The sequence below is a fragment of the Zootoca vivipara genome, chromosome 4 (genome assembly GCF_965207765.1).
Source record: "Zootoca vivipara chromosome 4, rZooViv2.hap1.1, whole genome shotgun sequence".
NCBI lineage: Eukaryota > Metazoa > Chordata > Lepidosauria > Squamata > Lacertidae > Zootoca > Zootoca vivipara.
Window position 1 is genome coordinate 99,245,268 of NC_142587.1, and position 22,691 is coordinate 99,267,958.

General features: G+C 52.9%; 1 protein-coding gene across 17 annotated transcripts in view; it reads right to left on the reverse strand.

Moving 5' to 3' along the window:
- NUMA1 (nuclear mitotic apparatus protein 1) overlaps nucleotides 1-22,691 on the reverse strand; it is a 72,208-nt gene that overhangs the window by 2,320 nt on the left and 47,197 nt on the right. For 3 of the 17 annotated variants that reach the window (XM_060273971.2, XM_060273970.2, XM_060273964.2), the window contains 14 exons: nucleotides 20,730-20,847; nucleotides 19,262-19,402; nucleotides 17,914-18,039; nucleotides 12,076-15,465; nucleotides 11,084-11,131; nucleotides 8,112-8,180; nucleotides 7,430-7,543; nucleotides 6,827-7,033; nucleotides 4,968-5,128; nucleotides 3,970-4,210; nucleotides 2,801-3,083; nucleotides 1,121-1,257; nucleotides 527-745; nucleotides 69-188 (listed from right to left, as the gene is read on the reverse strand). In XM_060273971.2, the coding sequence (XP_060129954.2) occupies nucleotides 69-188; nucleotides 527-745; nucleotides 1,121-1,257; nucleotides 2,801-3,083; nucleotides 3,970-4,210; nucleotides 4,968-5,128; nucleotides 6,827-7,033; nucleotides 7,430-7,543; nucleotides 8,112-8,180; nucleotides 11,084-11,131; nucleotides 12,076-15,465; nucleotides 17,914-18,039; nucleotides 19,262-19,402; nucleotides 20,730-20,847 (5,374 nt within the window). The remainder of the gene's footprint in view (nucleotides 1-68; nucleotides 189-526; nucleotides 746-1,120; nucleotides 1,258-2,800; nucleotides 3,084-3,969; nucleotides 4,211-4,967; nucleotides 5,129-6,826; nucleotides 7,034-7,429; nucleotides 7,544-8,111; nucleotides 8,181-11,083; nucleotides 11,132-12,075; nucleotides 15,466-17,913; nucleotides 18,040-19,261; nucleotides 19,403-20,729; nucleotides 20,848-22,691) is intronic. The other 14 variants (XM_060273968.2, XM_060273966.2, XM_060273973.2 and 11 more) reach the window with 14 other exon arrangements.

The window sequence follows — 22,691 nt, forward strand, 5'->3', positions numbered from 1 at the left end:
CTCAGAGGCTCCCTGCACCCTGCTCTGTCAGCCCGATGGAAGAGTAAGAAGCTCTGAGGCTTCCTTACCTGCTTGTTGGCTGCCTGGGCTTTGTCCTTCTTGCTTCCCGCATGGGTGCTGCGCTTGTGCTCCTCGCTCCGCAGTTTGGGAGTCTGGGGTCGTGGGAAGCAGGTGGCAGATTTCTTGGACTGAACGGAGAAAAGGGGTGTGTGGAGGAGAGATTAGTTGGGGTCTGATGCTTCTGAGCAAGACAATGGTGCCTTTCATCTCCCTGCCAAGGTGGGGAGCTGAGAAATGGGGGAGCAGGAGATGTCGCTGGACTGCAACTCCCAGCGACCACAGCCAGCCACACCCAACGCTCAGGGATGATGGGAGCTGCAATCCCAGAGGGACTGAAGGGTCCCTGGTCCCCACCAGCACCTGCCCTAGAAGACACAGGCAAACTTGCCCCATTACACCCTGGGCCTACCCAATACTCCCGTAATAACCCTCCCCCATCCAGCTTGTTCAGGCCACTGCCGCTCACCTCTGGGGTCCCTGCAGCCTGGTGGGGTTCATCTGAAATGCGCTTCCTCTGCTGCCGAGTGGCAATGCCCCCCGCGGCCGCCGCGGAGCTCAGGGTGCTGCGGCGGGTGGCAGGGCCCTCGGAAACCTGGGAGGGCAGCATGCTGGCACGCCGGAGGGTCTCTCTGGGGTCCCCCGTCTTCATATCCTCGTCTGTGATGGTGGCCAGTGACAGGGTTGGCTGACAGGTGGGGAAGAGGAGCACTGACTAAGATTTACATGCACAAACACACGAGGGACTGGCACCCCTGCTTGCTCCGCTCACCATCCCTGTCTATGCACCCCTTTTACACTCTTCCCAAACCCCTCCCCTCCTTACCCATATATTCACATACATATGCACTAGCCCTCAAAGGGCCATGATTGTGTTTTTTTGGGGGGGGGGTGTCCAACCCACTAACTTGATCTGCATTGCAGAATCCCATTTTCCGTTCACAGAATTCTCCAGGCGCGGACTAAACCAGCAGCAGGAGCAGGCATCGCATCCTTGGCCTTGAAAACATTATTGCTAGCTGCCGTGGGAGTCAGGACTAGCTGGCCCCTTGGCGACACTCACCCGAGACTCCAGGGGGTAGCAGGTCTTCAGGTGAGGTGGGCAGATCCTGTTGCGCTGCTGGAGCTCAGCAATGCGGGTCCACTCGTCAAGCGCTTCCGGCTCCTCCTGGCAGCTGCCCGCATAGAAGCTGCTGCGCCCTGAAAATGGGGGGGGGGGAGAGACAAGGGAGGGTGTCAGCTGCTCACTTCCCAGGTTGCATCACCAGCCACACGGAAGGGAGGCGCCCCAAGTGGCTCTCCGCAAGATAATCGACAACAGTGATTCCAATCAAAGAGATTCCTCTGCCCCCACCCACTTCATGGGGACGAAGAGGAAAGAGGGCAAAACAGAGCACCCCATGCGTAGTTAATTGAGCCAGCCTTTCCCAACTGCACAAGGACCTTCAGAATAACCCTGCTGGAACATGCAACTGGCATTCGGGAGCCTTGCTTCCCCTAATTGTGGAGGCAGAGCAGGGCCACTGACAACCCTTCTCCCCCGCGAATGTGTCCAATCTTATTTGAAAGTCGTCCATGTGGTTAGCTCTCACTGCCTCCTGCAGAAGGGAGTTCCACAGATTAATTATGCACTGTGTGAAGAAGCCCTTCCTTTTATCCATCCTGGCTCTCCCGTGTCCCACCTCTGCTGGCTGTTCTATGCATGGCCATTCCAGGCCTTGCGAGGGCTTCTACGAGATGCCTTTTAGAAGGGAGGAGCCAAGCAGTGCCACCTTCACAGTCATGCCATCACCGGCCACAAACAGTCAGAGAGCAGGCAGTCTGCCATCAGGCTCCGGGGGAGGAAGTCTCACACCAAGGAGCAAAGCAGCAAGGGAAAGCAAGCCAAGGAATGCCCAAGGAGACAGGTCATCACACAGCTCTCCTGACACACATCTGGACATCTTTTAAAATCTTTTACGTTTTATTATGTTTTTATATTTGTGGGAAGCTGCCTAGAGTAGGTGGGTATAAATAATAAAACTACCGTACTACTACTGCTACTGTTGCTACTACTACTACCACCATCAGCCTGTCACTGACTGTCAGGCATGGTGGACTAATGGTGGCGGGCAGGGAGAATAAATGTAGCCAGCAGGAAAACCTTCTGAAGGCAGCCCTGTTTAGGGAAGTTTTCTTTAATGACTGTTTTAATATATTTTTAAACTCCTGTTGGAAACCCAGAGTGGCTGGGGAGACTCAGCCAGATGGGCAGGGTATAAGTAATAAATTATTATTCTTATGTTATTCTGAGGGCAAGAGCTGTCTGTCCATGGAACAGACCCCTTCAGAAGGTGGTGGGCTCTCCTTGTTGGAGGCTCATGAACGGAGGTGGGAGGGGCACCAGTCAGGGACTCTTTAGCTGTGATTCCTGCTGTGCAGGGGGTGGACTAGAAGACCCTTGGGGTTCCCTTCAAGCATATTCTCGGATTCTGTGTAGATCACTGAGCTCACTGGACTCCTCTGAGATTCACCAGAGCAATGGCTGTACTCTGCTGACTGGGGTTCTGCACTGAGGGTGAAGCTCTAGAACAGCCTTTGCCGAGCTTCTTCTGCTCCTCCAGATGCTTTGGACTACGACTCCCATTGGCCCCAGCATCACCCATCCATGCTTGGCTGGGAGTTGTAGTCCAGGACGTCGTCAGGGGGCCCCACCAAGGTGAAGGCTGCCCCGGGTCCTGCCGCCGCAACCCCCCGCACTCACCAGAACTGGCCCCTCCGGCTTGGGAGCATCTCATGGAGCTGCGGGTGGCAGGCCGATAGCCAGGCAGGCTCATCAACGTCGTGTTGTTGGGGGAAGAGGTGCCCAGCCTGGTGAGGGATTCCTGAGAGGGGAGGCTGGCAAGGGAGCGGGTGGAGGAAGCGGATGCGGAACGCAGGCGGGTCTTGACCGGCTCTTGGCTCAAGGTGCTGCTCTGAGACTCAGCGGACTGCACGCTGAACAAGGAGGCGTCAGCACTCTGGGGAGTTCCTGGCTCAGTGTGTTTCTGTGTAGAAGCACAAGGAGGAGGAGGAGGAGAAAGAGGAGGGTGAGTACAAAGATGAGCTGCTGATGCGGCTTAACTCTGCCCCCACCCGCTAAGCTGCTCCTCTCCACCTCCATCACACCAGACAGAATATTAGATGCTTCTGCCCTGTCTTCCCCTATCCCTTACTCGGCTTTTCTGCAAACTAACAAGCACCAAATGCTGCATTCTTTCCTCACTGGAGAGTTGCTCCAAAACCTTGATTATTTTTGTTGCCCTTTTCTGAACCCTTTCCGACTCTACAATATCCTTTCTGAGGAAGGGCCAATGGAACTGTACACAGCATCCCAAGTGAGGTTGCACCACAGGTTTGTATAATGGCATTATGGCACCGGCAGTTTTATTTCCAATTCCTTTCCTATCGATCCCTAGCAATTCCCAACTGCTGCACACCGGGTCCACACCTTCATCAAGCTATCCACTATGACCCCAAGGTCTCGTTCATGACCACTGTCAATTCAAGACCCCACGAGAACGGACATGAAGCTCGTGTTTTTTGCCTTGACACACATCATTTTACACTTGATTACATGGAAGTGCATTTGCCACTTTACTACCCTACTTGGAAAGCTTGTTTTGGAGCTCTTCCAAATCCCTGAACTATTTGGCAACTTGGATTCATCACTCCTTGTTCCTAGTAAACTACCTCAAGAGGGCAGCTCTCCTGAATCCACCCCTAATAGCAGGGGTCGCCTGCTACTCCCCACACCCAGGGAAGCCGGCTGCTAAAAGTGTATGACAGACCTGGCTATGGAGGATGCCCGTTTGAGCAGCCCTGGATGCCACCTATCTCCACAGCCACCATCACCACACCTTGGCTCCCATCCCTAGGTGGCCCCCACATTACTTTGATCATGGTGATGTTGATGACCTGTGTGGTGCGCCGGCGGCCAGAGAGTGTTTTCCGCCCCGACTCAAAGGAAACATCGCCCGTGGAATTAACGCTGTTCTCCAGTTTGGACCGCGTGCGGGTGGGGATGGGTGTGAAATAGAGGCTCTCCAGAGTCTCCACCTTCCGAGGCAGCCGGTGGGAAGCCTTGGACGGCTCTGCTGTCCCAGATTCAGAGATGGAACGGCGAGACCTCCTGCTGTGAAGAGAGATGGGATGTGGGGGGAGAGAGGATCATGAAGCTGGCAGGGAGGCCACAACCACAGAACCCTCTCTTCACATTCCCAGGAACAAGGAAGCTGAGAAGTCTTCACAATACAATTCAAAGTGTTGGTGCTGACTTTTAAAGCCGTAAATGGCCTCGGCCCAGTATACCTGAAGGAGCGTCTCCACCCCCATCGTTCAGCCTGGACACTGAGGTGTAGCCCTGAGGATCTTCTGGCAGTTCCTTCACTACAAGAAGTGAAGTTACAGGGAACCAGGCAGAGGGCCTACTAGGTAGTGGCACCTGCCCTGTGGAACGCCCTCCCTTCATCAGATGTCGGGGAAATAAACAACTATCTGACTTTTAGAAATTTTTAATGTCTGATGTTTTACTACTGTTTTTGATGTCTTAATGTGTTGGAAGCAGCCCAAAGTGGCTCGGGCAACCCAGTCAGATGGGTGGCGTATAAATAAATAAAATAAATAATAATAATAATAATAATAATAATAATAATGTCCCATGTCTCCAAAGTTGCTTCACTGTCAGGCCTGCCAAATGAAGGACCCTGTGAGTGGCCACCCTTGGGGAAACATGCATTTGGTCCTAGAGCTGCAAGGGTGGGAAGCCTGTGCTCTATGGCTGATCAAAGAGCTAAGAAGGAGGAAGAGGAGGAGGAGGAAAGAAAGCTGGCACGGAAGCTGAGCTGCTCTGCTGCAGCCGCCTGCTTGCCTTCTAAGCTGAGGGTCAGTACCTGGTGGAGTTGAGCGGCTGTGCTTCATCGCTGGTGCTCATGTCCAGGCTGTCTGTGCTGACATCGGCTGGGCTTTCCTGGAAGGTGATGCGGCTTTTTAATGAATCTGTGGCCAGCTGGAACTTGCCCTGCTCTCGCAGCTGGCGATCTGCAAACTCCACCTGCGTTTGGGTTGGTTAACGGTAAGGGGCAGGGTGCCACGAGCAAGCCACGCACCAAGGAAGTCAAGAGACCCACTAGAACCAAAATGGCCAATTAAATGTTTCTTTGCATGCATCTACGTTAGAACTGGGCCAAGTCCACCTCACTTCAGTTGCAGGTAAATATGTTGCTATACATATACTAAGCATGGGAACCCATGGCTCTCCAGAGGGTGCTGGACTCCAGCGCCCATCACCCCTGGTCCTTTGGCTTCCTGGCTAGAGCAGGAGGGAGTTGGAGCCCAGCAACACCTGCAAGGGCCACATGTTCCCCCATCCCTGGGGTACAGAAAACAGGCTAAGGTAAACAACGCACAGAATATTCCGTTTCCTTGATGATACATGCAGGATGCGCTTTGCCTGCTGCTCTGCTCTGTGCATATGGCAGGAGGTTTTTCAAGTTCTCAGTTCTAGGGCAAGTCCAAGAGTAAGTAGCACCAAGTTTGAAAGGATGGTTCCAAGTTATTAAAGCTTTGCATCTTAGCCAGGAAGGCTAGGCTACAAAGGGGGGGGGGGAAGTATTCACACAATGTGGCCTTGTTATTATGGGGGAGAGGTTGTCTGTCAGAAGTGGCTAGCTCACGTGGCTGATTCTTTGCCAGTATGGGGGACAATGACTTCTCAGTTCAAGAAGCGGGGGGGGGGGCTGCTTGACCAACACTTCTTAGCACAGAGAGTATAGCGATTGTTGCTGCAGATCACACACCCACACCACTGCCCTACTCAACTTTGCACCAGCCCTTCCCACCCACTTCAGGACACAGCACTAGGCAGGTCCTGAAAACCTACCACGAGCCATTTAACCATGTTATTTGCCTAATTACAAAGGCACTTAAAACCATACAAGGAGGCAGCCACTGCCTCAGAGCATACCCTTGATTCCCAGTCCTGCCTGCCGTGACTTGCAGGGGCTCTCCTGGAGATAAGAACTTAATTCTCAGCCACAGGCACCAATGATTCCACCGGTGGCATCTGGCATGCCCAAGCGTTGCCCTCCATGCACAGCTTGGTGTTTGGGGCTGGCGTGTCCTTCCCTGCTTCCTCTTGGCATCTGCAGAGCTCCACCCACTCCCTTAGACCAAGTCAGGCCGGGTCCCTCTGGCCCATCATTGTCTGCTCCAAGGGCCAAGACTCGCTCTCTGCTGCCCCAGATGAGGTTTCCAGGGACTTCAGTTTCAGGAGGGCAGATTCCAGAGGAAAACGTAGGAGAAAAGCCCTTGTGGGGATTATGCAGAGGGCTGGTGGGGCCTCCCCCTCACTGGAGGTCTTCACGTAGAGGCTAGTTTGTCATGCACATGCTGGGGGTGCTCTAGCCCTGGGTTCCTTGCAGGGGGTTGGACAAGCAGGCCTCCAAGGACCCCCCATAGGATCTCACCTGGCTCTTTGGTGTCTCAGGTGGAGGGCCTTTTCCACCACCTACAAATGCCCCTGGACTCTGGACTTTCTGCATGCAAAGCCACAGCCCTCCTGATCTTTGCCAAAAACTAAATTAGCTGGGAATCTAACCTGCCCAGGAATGCCTCCTGCACCTAGGGACCCCACAGATCCTTCTTGCAAGAGGAAATGCACAGGTGGGTGGGCAGGGCCTGGAACGAAAATGGACTGGGCCCTGCCGTGCGCACGCACCCTGCCTCCTCAGCCACCGCCCCTCGGCCCTACCTGTGCCTCTAGGCTGCAGAGGTTCTTGGAGGTGAGCTGGGCCTCCTGCATCTGCCTCACCAAATCCTGCTGCTCCTTCACAAGGCGCTCCGATTTGGCCTTCAGCTCCGCGTTCTCCCTCTCCACCTCCTCCAGGACTCCCAGCCTCTCAAGCAGCTCCTGGTTTTGTTGCTTCTTTGCGTCGTAGTGTGTTTTGGCCTTCTCCATCTGAGGGGCGAGGAAAAGAGAGGCAACCGTCAAGCACAACACCTGCCGGTTTAAGGCCAGACTTGAGGCAATTTCACGCAAAGCCGGGACGTCGGAAGCCAAGGCTGGTGCTTCCTTAAGAGACCCTTGCTCAGCCATGCTGTTGTGCAACATCACAAAGTGTACTTATCCTCCACACACCCACATTTGCAAACCTCACCATGCAGTTCTGTTAGCTCAACGGGTGCCATTTTTGTAAGCTATGGAATTTTGAGGCCTTTTAATGGCAGAACGTCTTTTCTTAGTACCTGCCTTAGCTGTGACTGTTTAATACAGGGTAGGAAACCCAGGGTGATGGTTCTCTCCCCTCCCACCCCACACTTCTGCCCCAGAGGGAGCCAGCTCCCCCTTTTCTACCTGCGCCTTGTAATGCTCAGCAGCTTGTTCCTTCTGGGCCAGCTGAGACTGGAGATCCAAGATCTTCTCATTCCGGTGCTTAATCTCTGCCTGGAGCTCTTCTTCGTGCACCTGCTGAGGAGAGACACAGATATTCCCTTACAGTGCCAGAGAGGGAAATTGTTTTCTTTATTCCCCTAGACCAGGCATCCTCAAACTTCGGCCCTCCAGATGTTTTGGACTACAGTTCCCATCTTCCCCGACCACTGGTCCTGTTAGCTAGGGATCATGGGAGTTGTAGGCCAAAATATCTGGAGGGCCGCAGTTTGGGGGTGCCTGCCCTAGACTTCTTGCAACAGCTGAGTAAGGTTGCTCAGTAGACTTACAAGAGTCCTGTCCACCCCTTGTCTTTGAAAAGCTGGCATCGCTGAAAACTAAATAGCTTTAATTGGATTTTGAATTTAAAAATCAATTAATTATTACTGTTTCACATTTCTTGTTATTCTCTTCCTTGATTTCCCTCGCCCTCGATTGCAGGGGATTGGACTAGTGCGTCATGCAAACCACTATTCTGAATGCTTTTTATAGGATAGGGTGGGGATCTGGGGATGAAGTTATGAAGCCAATGGGGCAGTGCCCCCCAAAAGCTTGGGAACCTCTGCACTAGGAGAACTCTCTCCAGCCTCCATCTCTGGAAGCTCACCTGGGCTCTCTGCTGCTCGGCTTGAGTGACCTTCTGCTGCTGAACCAACTTCTGCTTCAGCTCCTCCAGCTGGAAAGGAAAAGGGGGCGGGGAAGAGAGAGAGAATAGTTATTCCAACCCCTCCTGCTCAAAGCACTGTTCAGCCACTCCCTCCTGGCTCTTTGAGGCGCTGCACCCTATGGCACTGCACAAAGCCACCCAATCCGCAATCTCTGTCCCCCTCCTAAACCTGCTGTACTGGAACCGCCATGCCTAGAAAAGGACTGGCTGGCAGGAGGCCAAGAAGTCTCCCCCTTTTACCAAAAGCTGTGACTCCTGCATTGCAGCAGATTGGACTAGATGACCTTTTGGGTCCTCTACAATTCTATGATTCTATGAGCAGGGCATCAAAGAGTTACAGTTTAGGACATCTCGGGACTGACCACTTTATCCAGTTTGGGGGTTGGAAGGAGGAATCTGGCGCTGTCTGTGTTACTCAGCTTGGCCCCTTCAGCATTAAACACTTCTCTAGTAAGTCAAGCCCCATGCGAAAGAAAGAAAGAAAGAAAGAAAGAAAGAAAGAAAGAAAGAGGGGGGAGGGCCAAGTTCTGCACCTGGTAAAAGCAACACTAAAAGGTCACTGAATGTGTATTTGGATAATGATTCTGATTGCTAGGGGGAAAGCAGCTGTGAGGTCCCAACTCAATGCAAGCACTGCTCAGCCTCCCCGACTACACACCTTTTTCAAGCTTCTTTTTGCAGCCATGATACGAGAGTCTGAATTCTGCCGAATGCCACAGACCCTCAAGAGTTACTACAGGAACACAGAAAGAACTGCATGCCAGAGTCCTCTATGCCTGGAAGCACATACCCTCCGACAGGCATACCCTCCGACAGGTTCCCTTCCACCCAGGAAGCATCAGTATCACTGGAGCTCCCCGTCCTAAACATTCTGCCTCTGCAAAAGCTTCCTGGAAGCAGCAGCACCAGAGCAGCCCCCAACCCTCCACCGACAAGTCTATGATGCGCAAACACCGCATGCCAGTCGCAGGGTTGGGTCAGTGGGCTTCAGAGAAGAAATGGTGCATGGGGGTTAGCAGCTTCCCAGGAAGAGCAGCTCTCTACAAGCAGAAGAGATGGGGTGTGCCGCAAGCAGATGCTCTGACTTGCGATGAAAGTTATGCTGGAGGTTAATTAGCCGCCCCGCCCCACATTTCCTGCCTCCAGGTCTCCCCAGCAACCCCAAAGCAGGGTCTCCATTGCCAACTGTTTGCCTCTTGTGCACCTGGGGGTAAGGGAGCATCAGGGATCCACGGAAACACTGAAGGTCCAAGAGGGTTTCTGAAGTGGACGGGGGGGCTGTTTGAGGGGCTTTTCGTTTAAGCTGGTTTGCTCTTAATGAAGGGCTTTAAAACACAGGGGTGAGAGGGCGGACTTGTCTTCAGGTGCAACTCTGCTTGCAGATGGCCAAGAGAGGTGGCAGTGCTTTTAGCTCCTGGTAACCCTGAAGGTTAGAGGGCTGGCCCCCCTGCGTTGCAGACCCTGCACTCTGCCTGCAGCTCAAGGTCTCCCCTCCCGAGAGTGGTATCATTCACAGAGATTCTCTCCTATACCGGAGGAAAATATAAGGAGGAGATGGGGAAGACAGAATGCCAAAAGATGCAGCAGCTGGAGAGGGACAGGACCTCGGAGATCATCAAGCCCTACTCTCCGCTGCTCAAGGCAGGGCCTGCGGCATAGGCCACCTCTGGCTTCAAATGGCTACTCCCCTCTTGGCGCAGTCCTGTCTTAAAAAGGGGTGCCCAGAACAGGAGACAGTGCTCCAGATGCAGGTAAACCTAGGTAAAGAACCCCTGGATGGTTAAGACCAGTCAAAGGTGACTATGGGGTTGCGGCTCTCATCTCGCTTTCAGGCCGAGGGAGACACTGTTTGTCCACAGACAGCTTCCCGGGTCATGTGGCCAGCAGGACTAAGCCACTTCTGGCACAACGGGACACCGTGGCAGAAGCCAGAGAGCACGGAAACACCATTTACCTTCCTGCCACAGCGGTACCTATTTATCTACTAGCGCTGGTGTGCTTTCGAATGGCTAAGTTGGCAGGAGCTGGGACAGAGCAACAGGAGCTCACCTCGTCGCGCAGCACATAGCTAAATAATGAGACTCACTCCCCCAGGAAGCAGTCATGGCCACCAACCTAGATAGCTTTGAACGAGGATCAAATAAATTCATGGAGGATTGTGCTCAAATCCTGTGAGGGGGTTTCCCTTTGGGGCACCTGCTTGGCTACACTGGGAACAGGATGCTGGACTAGATGGGCCATTGGCCTCTTCCAGCAGGTTGCTCCACCAGGAGTTACAAAGACAAGTGGGAAATTCTACAGGGGATGTCATTGGTACGTCCCAAGCTGCTCCCAAGGCTTCCCAGGTGTTGGGATGAGAGGGCGCAAGAGGATGCATGTAGTGCTGTACTGCGGAGCTATCAGAAAAAGTGGCACCAAGGAGATCTTTAAGGGGGGGATAACAAAAAATGTTGTGTGGGTGTGTAGCAAGCCCTCATACTACAATTACTGGGAGACCTGCTGGGAGAGCAACAATCCCAAGTAGACTGACTTTGCTGGCCGCTGGCGCGACTTCCTTGCCTATGGACAGTATTGCCTATGGTGCAAAGGACAGGATTTGTGTGCTTTCTGCTCTTGCCAAGTAATTATTATTATTTTTGGTCAAAGTAAGAGAACAAAAGTTTTGCTGACCTGTGTGAGGAGGCATCTGGGCATAAAGTGCAGCGTTTTAGAGAGGGATTGTGAAGCCCTGTTTTCCCACACAGCCCCCAAACGAGGGTGGCGGCGGCCTTATTACTTGTCCTCCGTAAGCCCCCATTGCAAACAGTTCACAACAGGAGATGGCAGCCATGATGGAGGGGGGGAAGCAGCAGCAGCAGCGGCTACGTCATGCACTGTCACCGTTTAAGCAGCTGACACCTGGCATGCATTACCTGGCATGCATTAGCTCGCTCTTTCTGATATACCTCTAGCTGCTCCACCTGTAAGATTGGGGGGTGGGTGGGAGGGGGAAGCAATGAAGGCAGACGTGAAAACACCACAAAAAGCAGCTGGGGCAACTTGTGGCAAAGGTGGGAGCTCAACTGCCCACCCAATCCAGACCAAGAGGGTGTTGCTCATCCCTTCCCCAGAGGCTCAGAGCTGAGACGGCAGTATATAAATAAAGAGGAGAAGACTTGTGGAACCTGGAGGGGCAGTGTTAGAACACTGCGTACACATGCAGGAGCAAAAGGGAGCCCAGTCAAGGATAACATATAGCCGGCATCTCAAGCAAACATGGCTCCTGGGCAGCAGCAGCACCACCCCCTTTGTTAACTTGCTTGCTTTAACTTTCAGGGAAAGTATCTACTACTGGCCTACTGCGGACCCCAAAATTCTAGAGATGGGTCCCCATTGCTCAAGATGCACCCCATGAGCCAAATAAGGTCTGCTGAGCCTTTCAGGCCGCACCTCGCTTCTGCACATCCCCTCAATCTGGACTGCACTATACAGAATGCAGCAAGGTGCGCCCCCACCCCCAGGTGTCTTGCAACCTCATCCAATCCTGAGAGAGATGCTTCTGTCGCTCAAGGGTGGCCCTGCAGAGCTGTCCCCTTCATTAAGTGAACTGGAACCAGAGTTTATAAGCAGAATGGAAAACCATTAAGAGCCACCATCATTTTCTGTCCGGCAGGCAAATCTAGGCCAGATCCCAGAATGTTTACTCCATCTGCCTAATCTCCAGAGGCAGCGCTGTCCCCGGGTGAAGCAAGGGAGTAGGGACAAAGTGGTGGCACAAAGAGGATGAGCTTTGCCCCCAACCCCTCCACCCTGCTTCAAGAGGGCAAAGAAACTGCAGGATGGGTCGGGGAGATGCAGCTGCCTAGGGCTAGCCACTCGGCAACTCCCACCCCCAAAAGCAACTGGATCCCGTGCGGGGCCTTACCTGCACCTGCTGCCTCTTCTTGACCTCCTCGTACTTCTTCTGGGTGTCCTCAACCACTCGCTTGATGGCGGCCATCCGCTTCTCCGAGTCGAGCCTGACCGACTCCAGCTCCTGCTTGTGCTGTTTCTTGGCCTGGGCCAGTTCTGCCTCCAGGCGCTGCAGCCCCCGGTTCTCCTCGGCCAGCTGCGCCTGGGCCTGCTGGAGGGTGGCCAGCTGCCCCACGTAGCTGCCCTTCTCTGCCTGCAGCTGCTGGATGGCCTGCTCCCGCTCCAGGAGCCTCTCCTTCACCGCCTGCAGCTCCGCCAGCTCCAGCTTGGCCCTGGCCAGCTCCGCCTGCAGGAGGGAGGCGGCGTTCTGCATCTGCTCCAGCTTCTCCCGGTGCTTGCTCTCCTGTGAGGCCTGCTCCGCCTGCAGCTGTTGGTAGAGGCACTTGATGGGCATCAGCTCTGTGATCAGGGCCTGGGCCCCTGCGAACTCCTGCTGCTGGGCGGAAAGCTGCTGCTCCTTCTGGAAGGCCTTCTCCTGCCAGGACTTAAGCTCCTTGCAGAGGTCCTCCTGCTGCTTGGAGGCAGCGCTCCGCTCCTTCTTCAGGGCCTCCACCGACACCCGAAGTTTCTCGGCCTGCTCCTGGGAGCTCTGCGCTTCGGCTTTCATGGTTGAGCACCTCTCAGCTGCCCGGGAAGCAGCGGTGGCCATTTCCGACTGCAGGATCCGCAGCCTCTCCTCCAGCTTCTTGCTCTTCTCGGACTCAGCCAGGGCCAGCCGCCTCAGGTCCTTGACCTCCCCCTCCTTCTCCAGCTGCTGCCTTTGCATGATGGATGTCTCCTTCTCCATGCTGCTGATGATGCTGGCCTGGCGCTCCGATTCCTGGGCACAGCGTGACAGCTGCTCCTTCCAGCTCTCCTCAGACTTGCTCTTCTCCTGGGCTGCGGCACGTAGGACGACTAGCTCCTTCTCGGCTCGGGATGCCGCCTCTCTGCTCTGGGCCAGCTCCTTTCCTTTGTCGTGGAGTTCCCTCTTCAGCTTCTCTTGACTGGACTTGGATGCTTCCAGGAGCTGCTCCAGTTCCGTGGCCCTCTCCTTGTGCTGTACCACCTCCCGCTTCAAAGCCTCTGCCTCCACCTGCTGCTCCCGCTCAGAGGCGGCTGCCACCTTCTCCAGCCGGGCAACGGTGGTCTGCTGCTCCTTGCACTGCTTCTCCAGCCTCTCCACCTGTGTGCGGAGAGCCTCGCACTCCTTCAGCTGCCCCTGGTAGAGCTCTCGGCTGGAGGTGGACTCCTGCTCCTGCTGCCGCTTCTCCTCCTCCAGGCTCTTGAGGGAGGCGTCCTTGGAGTGCATCATCGACTTGATGCTGTCCATCTCGGCCTCCCGGGTCCGGGCTGCCTCCAGGAACCCTTGCAGCTCGCTCTCCATCTTGGCAGCCCTCTCCTTCAGGGCCTCAGCGGAGGCCAGTTCCCCCTTCAGCTTGCTGACCGTCTTCTGCAGGTCCCTTAGCTCCTCGCTGCGGGAGATGTACTTGAGGCGCAACTCCTCCAGCTCCCGCTCTTTCTCCCCAACCAGCTCCTGGGCCCTGGCTACCTCCTCCTGGAGCCCAGAGACTTCCACTCGGTGCTCGTTGGTGACATTCTGCAGCTGCACCTCCAGGGCTGCCTTGCTGACTTTCTCAGCGGCCAGTTCAGCCATGGCCCGTTCCACCTCGCCCGACAGCCGCTTGGCTTCCTCCTCGTGCAGGGCCAGCTCCCGCTTCTGCTGCTGGGAGGCCTCTTCCAGCTTGGCCTTCAGGGACTTCAGCTGGCCAGACAGCTTCTCCACCTCGCGCTCCTTCTCTTCCAGGGCTGCCCTGGTGCTGGAGAGGCTGGACTCAGCTGCACTCAGGTCCTTCTGGCTCTGATCCCCTGCCAGCCTCACTTGAGCCTCCAGCTCGGCTACCTTGCGCTTCTCCTCAGCCAGCTCCCTGGTGGCAACTTCCAGCGCCTGGGCTGCTTCGTGCTCCTCCTTCTTCCCTTTGGCCAAGCTCTGGGCAGCCTCCTTCTGAGCCACAGCTACCTTTTCCTGCAGAGAGGCAATCTCTGCCCGGAGCTTGTCCTCTGTGCGCTCCTTCTCCTTGACCTGTGAGGTGGCACGAGCCACGTCTGCCTGGAGCTCAGCCAGTGCTCCTTGGTGCTTGCTGTTCAAGTGCTTCACCTGAGCCTCCAGTTCGGCCACCTTCTGCTGCTCGGCCTGCAGCCTCAGGTGAGCCTGCTCCTGCTCCCCGCTCAGCGCTCGGACCTTCTCCTCAAGCCTCCCCAGCTCCCCTGGGTCTCCTTTGGCCGCCACAGAGGAGAGCTCTGCCATCTGGTGCTGCAGCTCCTCCACCTTGGTCCTGGAGGCTTCCTCCAGCTGCTGCACTTGTCGCTCCAGGGCTTGCCTCTGGGCCTTCTCCTCACCCATCTCCCGCTGGACCTGGTCCCGGTGCTTGCTCAGTTCCTGAATCTGCTCCTCCAGCTCTGCGATCCGCCGGAGGTTGCCCTCCAAGGACTCGGCCGCCCGCCTCTTCTCATCCTCCAAGATGCCTTCTGTGTTGCGGACGGATTCCTCCAGGATCAGGAGCCGTTCCTGGAGACGGGTGTTCTCCTTGGCCAGCTTCTCCTTGTCAGCCAGCTTCTGCTGTGCCTCACGAAGCTGGCCTTTCAGCACCGACACGGCTCCTGCTTGGGCCTCGCTCTGCTGGCACTGTGCGGTGAGGGCCAAGATCCTAGCCTCCAGCTCCTGGACCTTGTGGCTCAAATCGGCCTTCTCCCTCTGGGCTTCTGCGACAGAGGCGCTCTGAGCACGCAGCCGCTCGGTCAAGGCAGACAGTTCCGCCTCCTTCTCCTGGAGTTGCCTCAGGGCCAGCTCTTTCTCCTGGGCGGCCTTGTTGTATGCTTCCTGGCCTGCAGCCTCCACCTGCGTCAGCTTCTGGCTGCTCTGCTGCACTGTGCTGGTCAGCTGGTCCACCTGGAGGCTCAGCTCCTGAAGGGCTGCCCGGGAGGCCTGCTCGCTCTTCTGCAAGTCCTCGGCCAGCTGGGCCTTCTGCTGCTGCAGAAGCAGCAGGTCCTGGTCCTTCTGGTGGAGGAAGCCCATCAGCTTGGCGATCTCAGCCGTCAGGGCGTTGACCTGAGCGACCAGGCTCTCCTCCTGGGCACGCAAATCCTGCTCCAGCTTCTCCTTGCCTCGAGAGCTCTCAGAGAGGGAGTTCTGCAGCTCCGTGAGCAGGCCTGTGAGCTGGCGCTTCTCTGCTTCAAAGCTGCTCCTCTCGGACTGGAGGTTGGCCTCAAGCAGCTGCTTCTCCTCTTCGAGGCGGAGGACCGTTGCCTGCAGCTCGGTCTGCTGGCCACTCAGGTAGGCCACCTGCTGGTTCAGTTCTTCAAGCTGGTGGGACAAGAAACAGCAAACAAAGTTATGCATCCAGAGAACACACAGAACGAGCCTTGCTCCTTCCCCTCCAATACTGCCCAAATACAGACTCACAGCTTATGCACTTAACTTACACAATCCCAGCTTAACGTGCTTAGAATCATAGAATCATAGAGTTGGAAGAGACCACAAGGGCCATCCAGTCCAACCCCCTGCCAAGCAGGAAACACCATCAAAGCATTCCTGACAGAAGGCTGTCAAGCCTCTGCTTAAAGACTTCCAAAGAAGGAGACTCCACCACACTCCTTGGCAGCAAATTCCACTGTCGAACAGCTCTTACTGTCAGGAAGTTCTTCCTAATGTTTAGGTGGAATCTTCTTGCTTGACCTTTTTTTTTTTTTAAAAAAAAGGAGTGTGTGTGGAAGAGGTGGGGGAGTCAGAAGGGGGAAAGACTGCCAGCAATCCCACCTGCCATTGCACTCACCCTGGGAGAGCATTCGGATGTGAAGGGCAACCTTGGGAGTGTGCAGTAAGTGTTGCCCTGTGCTTTTTATGGCTTTAAAGGATTGTTTTGACTGTTTGCGATGTTGGATTTACGTGTTATCCCCGGAACGTAACCTCCGCATAAAGTTGAGTTGACCATACCACTCCTCAGTGAGAATGAGGCTGTGCCGAGACAGAAGGCCATGATTTGTACTCATCAGCATTCAGCACCACACTCAAGGGACCCCAGCTCTGCCTGTCTGAAGCAGAGGCCAGCCAAGGCGGAGGACTCAAACTGGCCGACTGTGTTTGCCATAGGTCACTTCCCCCACTTCGTACCTTTAATGAATGTGGAGGCTGTTTTAAATTTGTTTGTTTGGCTTTTGTATTTTGCTGCTGTTGTTTGCTTTTAAAGAAAACAGAGCCTGACTGAAGCTTTTGAGGTGCCAGGGGCAGACTTGCTTTATTTTATATACTGCCCTTCACCCATAGATCTCAGGGTGGTCCACAAGATACATGTACCGGCCAGTAAGGCAGGCTGAAGCTGTAGGGAGCAGAAAGAGTAGGCAAGTCCAGAGCTAAGGCAGGCCCTGCAATACAGCGGACCAGGCTAATGATCAGTGGACCAAAACACCACATTGCAATATCTGGGAATACACAGAGAGACACAACTCCTACAACTGAAGGGACTTTTCAAGTTAGTTATAGCCCATTAAGAACTGAAACGGAATAAAATATTTTTACGATGGTCCAAGTTAAGAATGTTGTGGTTAGTTGGGACTGCTAGCAATAACGAAGGCAGACATCCCCTCAAGTCACACTCTTTTTTTAAGGGAAGTGTCTCTATAAATATACCCAATGTTAACACGTAAAAAGTCAAAGAAGCTATTAGTGTTTTTTTGAATTAACAATAAAAAGCCACAAGTGCCTGCATTAACTCTGCAAAGAGTGGCCTGAACTGCCCAGATGTGGTTTTCCGTTACGCAGTTTCATGACTAAAACCACGAGCCTAACATAGATGAGTCAGTGGCCTGTGCCTCTGAGCAGAGCTGATGCAGAATCCCTTGGCAAACAGTTCCCGTGGGCACACTTATCGTAAGAAATAAGCTCTGAAGTCTAATTCAGAGGTAGGGAATCCCTGGTCCGTGAGCGCCTTTCCAGCCAGCCACACCTCTTTGCCACTCACCCAATGTCATATGCCACCAGGCCTAGGACAGGTAAAGCCACAGCTGGCAAGGAACCATGGGAAGCCAGACACGCAAAGTGCCATCCCAAGTGTCCTGCACAGCTGGCATTTGGCAGTTTGAATTTGGCACCAAATGCCTGTCAGCTGAGTTTGGCCACTTTTTCATCCAGTCCATTGGGCAACATTAGTTACCCCACCTCTTATTCAACAAAAATATCTGTTCTGCAGACATGGAATGAATATGAATGTATATTTTATTCAAGAACATCCCTTTTTATAATTTCGTAAAAATTTATGCACTGCTTGGTTGTGGAAAAACACATACCCTCAGAGTGGCTTACCCAAAAAAATAGACAAAACGAAATTATCACCAAGAAAAATTAGCAACGATTTTGGGGACATTCGGAAAGTTAAAAGAACAATAGACTAAAAACAGATTAACATTTGCTTCAACTTTCTAAACATCTGGGTAGGCTTGTCTAAACAATACTGTTTTTAGCAGGCACTGAAAAGGGTTCAGTGAAGGTGCCTGCCTGACGTCAACAGGCAGGGAGTTCCAAAGTGCAGGTGCTGCCACACAAAAAGATAAGAGAGTTCTTACAAATGCGGAAGGGGTGTTATGTGGCACCTGAAATATGCACTCCTTTTTATACAACAATGCAGTTCAACTAGTTGGTGACACGGCGTTATCAAGGGTTTCACGGAGCGAGCCACCTGACCGCCCTGCCCCCCCCCCCCCGGTGACAAGTGACATTTCTCTACTGGGATCCGTCTCGCCAGGGCCCTGCTCCTACCTTCAGAATGTCACCCATGACCTCTCCTTTCTCTGGCAAGGAAGTGGTCTCCCTCAGCTTCGCCATCTGGTCCTCCAGCAAGGAGTACTTTCCCTGCAGAATCTCCAGCTTCTCTTCCAAGCACCTCTGGAGAACAAGACACAGGTGGGGAATGGCATTGTGGAACCAGTTGAAAAGAACCATCAACCCAGTTGGTCCAACCCCTAACCAGCCACCGCCACAGAGGACCGCATCACCTCTGACTGCTGGAGGCAGATGCACCTGCTCACACCTCTTCTGGTCCAGGGAGGCAAAGGACCATGGGCAATGAGCACACAGTGCCTCCTCCTTTCCATCTAGTGAACTTTTCCAGGGATCTACCCATGTGGCTGTGTGGTGTCCAACAAGGAAAAAGCCACACTACTTATCTGCAACTCACTCCCCCCCCCCTACACAAACTCCTGTTGCCCAAGACTGAGCCCAGGGATGACCTCCTCTCCGTCAAGGGGGAGGGCTCCCTGCTTGTTAGAACTCCTGGCCAGGCTTCCATGAGTGAAATGTGTGAAGCACAACAACTGAACAGCCACCACCATTTCTGCACATACCCACAACCTCCTTAAATAGCTCTTCCCGGGGAAGAGCACAACGGAAGTGGCAGCCATAGGCAGCAACTATGTTTTGAGCATATTCAGAGCCCAGGAAGCATCACAGAAGCATCTGTTGAAAGGCAAATATCCCTGACCAGAAGCAGAGGCCCTGGGAAGTCAATCCGTGTTGTTACAAATCCCTTTTCAGCACACTGTAGGATGTACAAATGGCACACTACTTCTTCATGCCATTCCTATTATGGGCTATAAAAGCTACTGCTGAAGTAGCCAATCGAACCTGCTCCTTACTTTGCTGGTCAATTTCCACTCTGCCTCGGAAGGCCAAGACTGATCCCAACTACAAAAGCTGCTGATGAAGTTGCCAGAGGCCACCTTACCTGCCAGTCCAGAGAAACACACTGCCCAGGATGTCTAGAGGCAATCAGGGCAGGGGGCTGTTTAGGGGCTTCTCTTGGGGCCAAGATTTAATTTTGGTGGCACATCGTTTTTGCTGTTTAATATTTGTTATTTTGTTGTTCAGCCTTCTTATGAATTAGAGGGGGGTTGTTTAATTTGATTATTTGTTAACGAGACATTTCTATTAAGTTATTTAAAAAATCCTGTATTTTGTAGCTTGGTGAAATTGTGTATTTGTTAGCAGGCTGAAGCATCATTTATTGCAGAAAATCAATGACAGTGATGACTATGTGGATGAGGAGAGCAGACCTCCTGGCCTTACCCCTCTGGGGATGGAAGGGGGGTGTCTCTTCCTGCCCACTAACCTTCTCATTGAGGGCACTGCTCAGCTCCATCTCCCGACGGCTCCTCTGCTCCTCCCATTCCCTTAGAGCTGTGTTGTGCTCTTCCGAGAGCTCATTCATGGCTTCCTGCAGTTCCGTGTGAACGTGAGCAATTTCCCGCAGCTGTGTTGCAAAAACAGGGAAAGGCTTTACAGTATTTGACACTTGCTCCCTTTGTCTTTAGCACTGGTACAAACTCCCCTGCTCTGAAATTGTGGCAGACTGTGCAGAACAAACCCTCTACTGCAAGTGTGTAATGAAACATGCAGAAAAGGCAGCAGCAAAACATGGCTGGCATTTGTTGGAGACAAGCAAATAACATTTCCTTCTCAATGAACTTCTAAGACAATTCATGTGTTACTTTAAACCACACAAGGACACCATTTGTCTAGCAACCTTGCCTGCACTTGCTTGTAAATCTCTATAGGCTAACTCCACCCCTTAAAAGCTGAGCAATTTTATTGCTGTTTTGTCCCAGCTTGTTGAGACAAGATGGAAAATTTCATCTCTCGCAGCTCCACTAATCCTATTAATAGTTCCTGCATCAATAAAGCCTCTGAACTCCAGAAACTAAGTTATTATTTCAATCTAAATTACCTAAGTTAACAGTATTAACACTCCTAGTGGAATACAGGTGGTTATAAGCTCAGTCGGCCTTGTTGGGATTCCTCTGAGGTCCCTGTGTTCAATTCAAAGACAAGCATAAGCATTGCTAAGGGGCATTGGATTGGGGGACCGAGGTTTTACAGGAAGGGCCTCTTAACTCAGGGTGGAGTCCATCCTTTACATCCAGCATGTTGCAGGTCTAATCCCTGGCTATAGTTAAGATGGTCTCAGGTAATGGGGAAGAGACCTCTCTGTCTGCCTGAGGGTCCCAGGGAACCACGGCCAGTCAGAGCAGACAAGATGGACCAGTGGCCTGACTCTGTGTAAGGGAACCACAAGTTCCTCTAAGGCCTTCACATGGGGACTTGTGTAACCCGCTCTGCCGCTGTAGTTTTCCCTTGCCTCTCTTTATTCTGATGCTGTGTTTTGTAATTATTAGATGGTTTTTTTGTACTGTTTCTTGCTATTTGTATAGATGAAGGGCAGGATAGAAATATTTTAAATAAATAAATGAAATAACCACTTGAGTTCAAGATTCCCTGTGGTCTTACCACACATGAGTCAAGAACGGGCCACATTTCTCCAGGGTGCCACCTCAATGCCTTTCTGCTCCAAGACCAAAACTCAGCGAACCCTTTCTGGGATCTCAAGGCGCAGCAAAAGAATCAAGGGTCACCCGAGTTCCAGGCAGGCAGAGGCAATACCTCAACCTCGCTGAGTTCCTTTCCAAAACGGAAGCCTGCAGGTCCAGTATAAGCGTGCCTCTCCCCACCCACCCCCACCCCCACCCCGCATTTGGAGACTACGAGGCGGCAGCAGCAATAGAAAACAGGTGCTTACGTACCCTGAAAGTGAGGTCCCCATTCTCTTCTGAGAGCTGGTTGATTTTCCGGTCCATCTGGCCTTTTTCAGTTTTCAGGTCTTGGCACTGCTTCAGTGTCTCATGCAGGCGCATGAGGAGGCTGAGGGAGAAAGAGAGGGAGGCAGGCATGAAAAGAAGCAAGAGCGCTACTTGAGGGCAAGAGTGGCTTCTGGGCATGAGGGCTCCGTTGCCTTGGCATGGGCTCTGGAGCAAAGAGCAGGGCAGCAGCTCAGGGAACCTCTCCCAACACAGGGTGTGGATCACCTCCTTCCTTGGAGGTTTTTAAGCAGAGGTTGAATGGTCATCTGTCATGGATGCTTCAGCTGAGATTCCTGCAATGCAGGGGGTTGGGCTAGACTAGAGGACCCTTGGGGTCCCTTCCAACTCTATGATTCTATGATTGTAGGAAGCAGGCAACATACAGGCAGGGCTTGAACCTCCACTACAAGGCCGAGAGCTCTTTGGGTTGAAAGACAGCCTGGTTGCCTGCCTTGCTCCACAGCTTTTAAGGGTTGCTGCTGCTAAGACTTCTTGAGGGAGCTCCATGCTTAGAACAGCTCAGCTCCCTTTAAGTACTATGAAATCCAAAGTCCAATACAGCAGACTTTGAAAGATGCCATGCGCAAGGCTCTTTGGGGCTGACAAACCAGCATCCCTCAGTCAGGTCCCAAGTCAACTTCTGAAAGGGGGGTCTAGTCAAAGCAACAGCAGAGGGCCAACAAATCCTATTCCAGGGTTTCCCAAACTTGGGTCTCCAGCTTTTGTTGGACTACAACTCCCATCATCCCTAGCTAGCAGAACCAGTGGTCAAGGATGATGGGAATTGTAGTCCCAAAACAGCTGGAGACCCAAGTTTGGGAAACCCTGCCCTAGACTGAGCACATCAGCTCCTGCTTACCATGGATCTCTAGGATATAATAGGGACCAAGATTCCACATCTTCCCCCTTCCGAGTGAATGATCAGGAGCTTGAGAGAGGGGACAGTAAATGAGGGGAAAGAAGACATGCCACCCTCCTCTCTCCCCACTGAATGTCAGCTACAAACAAGTCTGAAGGAGGAAGAGAATAATTCTCAGCTGTTTTAAATAAGAATCAACCCCAAGCAGCTGAAGGCGATCATAAGCCAGGTGTGCCTAGAGAACAGATTTGCAAATGACTCTCTCAGCTGTTTCATAAATGGCACCCATGTGCCAAAACAAAATTAAAAAATTCCTTCCAGTAGCACCTTAGAGACCAACTAAGTTTGTCATTGGTATGAGCTTTCTTGTGACAAACTTAGTTGGTCTCTAAGGTGCTATTGGAAGGAATATTTTTACACGGCTACTTGGATCCTTGGAAAAGACCCTGATGTTGGGAAAGATTGAGGGCACTAGGAGAAGGGGACGACAGAGGACAAGATGGTTGGACAGTGTTCTCGAAGCTACGAACATGAGTTTGACCAAACTGCGGGAGGCAGTGGAAGACAGGAGTGCCTGGCGTGCTATGGTCCATGGGGTCACGAAGAGTCGGACACGACTAAATGACTAAACAACAACACCTACCTGTAACTAACCCATGTGCCAGATACTGTAACACCACAGCAGTGGCACAGTCCCTAGAGCACTGATGGCCTTTCCTCCCTCTCCTTTCTTTCAAGGAGCTGGGCTAGAGCAAATGCACATGGATCCTTTGCACTTTTTCTTGACAATAATGCTACGAGGCAGGTTAAGTCAGAGACAGCGACTAGCCCTGGGTCAGTGAACGAGCTTCATAGCTGATAGAAAGGACAATGTGGAGGGTAGACAAGATACGCAAAGATGCTAGGAGGATGGAGAGCAAGTTGGTTAGAGCCTTTTAAGGCAAAGGCACCAGTCATGGCAAGGAAGGCACTAAAGGCCGAAACAGCAACAATAAATAGTGATGGGCAGTAAAAACAAGTAAGATAATAAGACAAATAAGGATAAT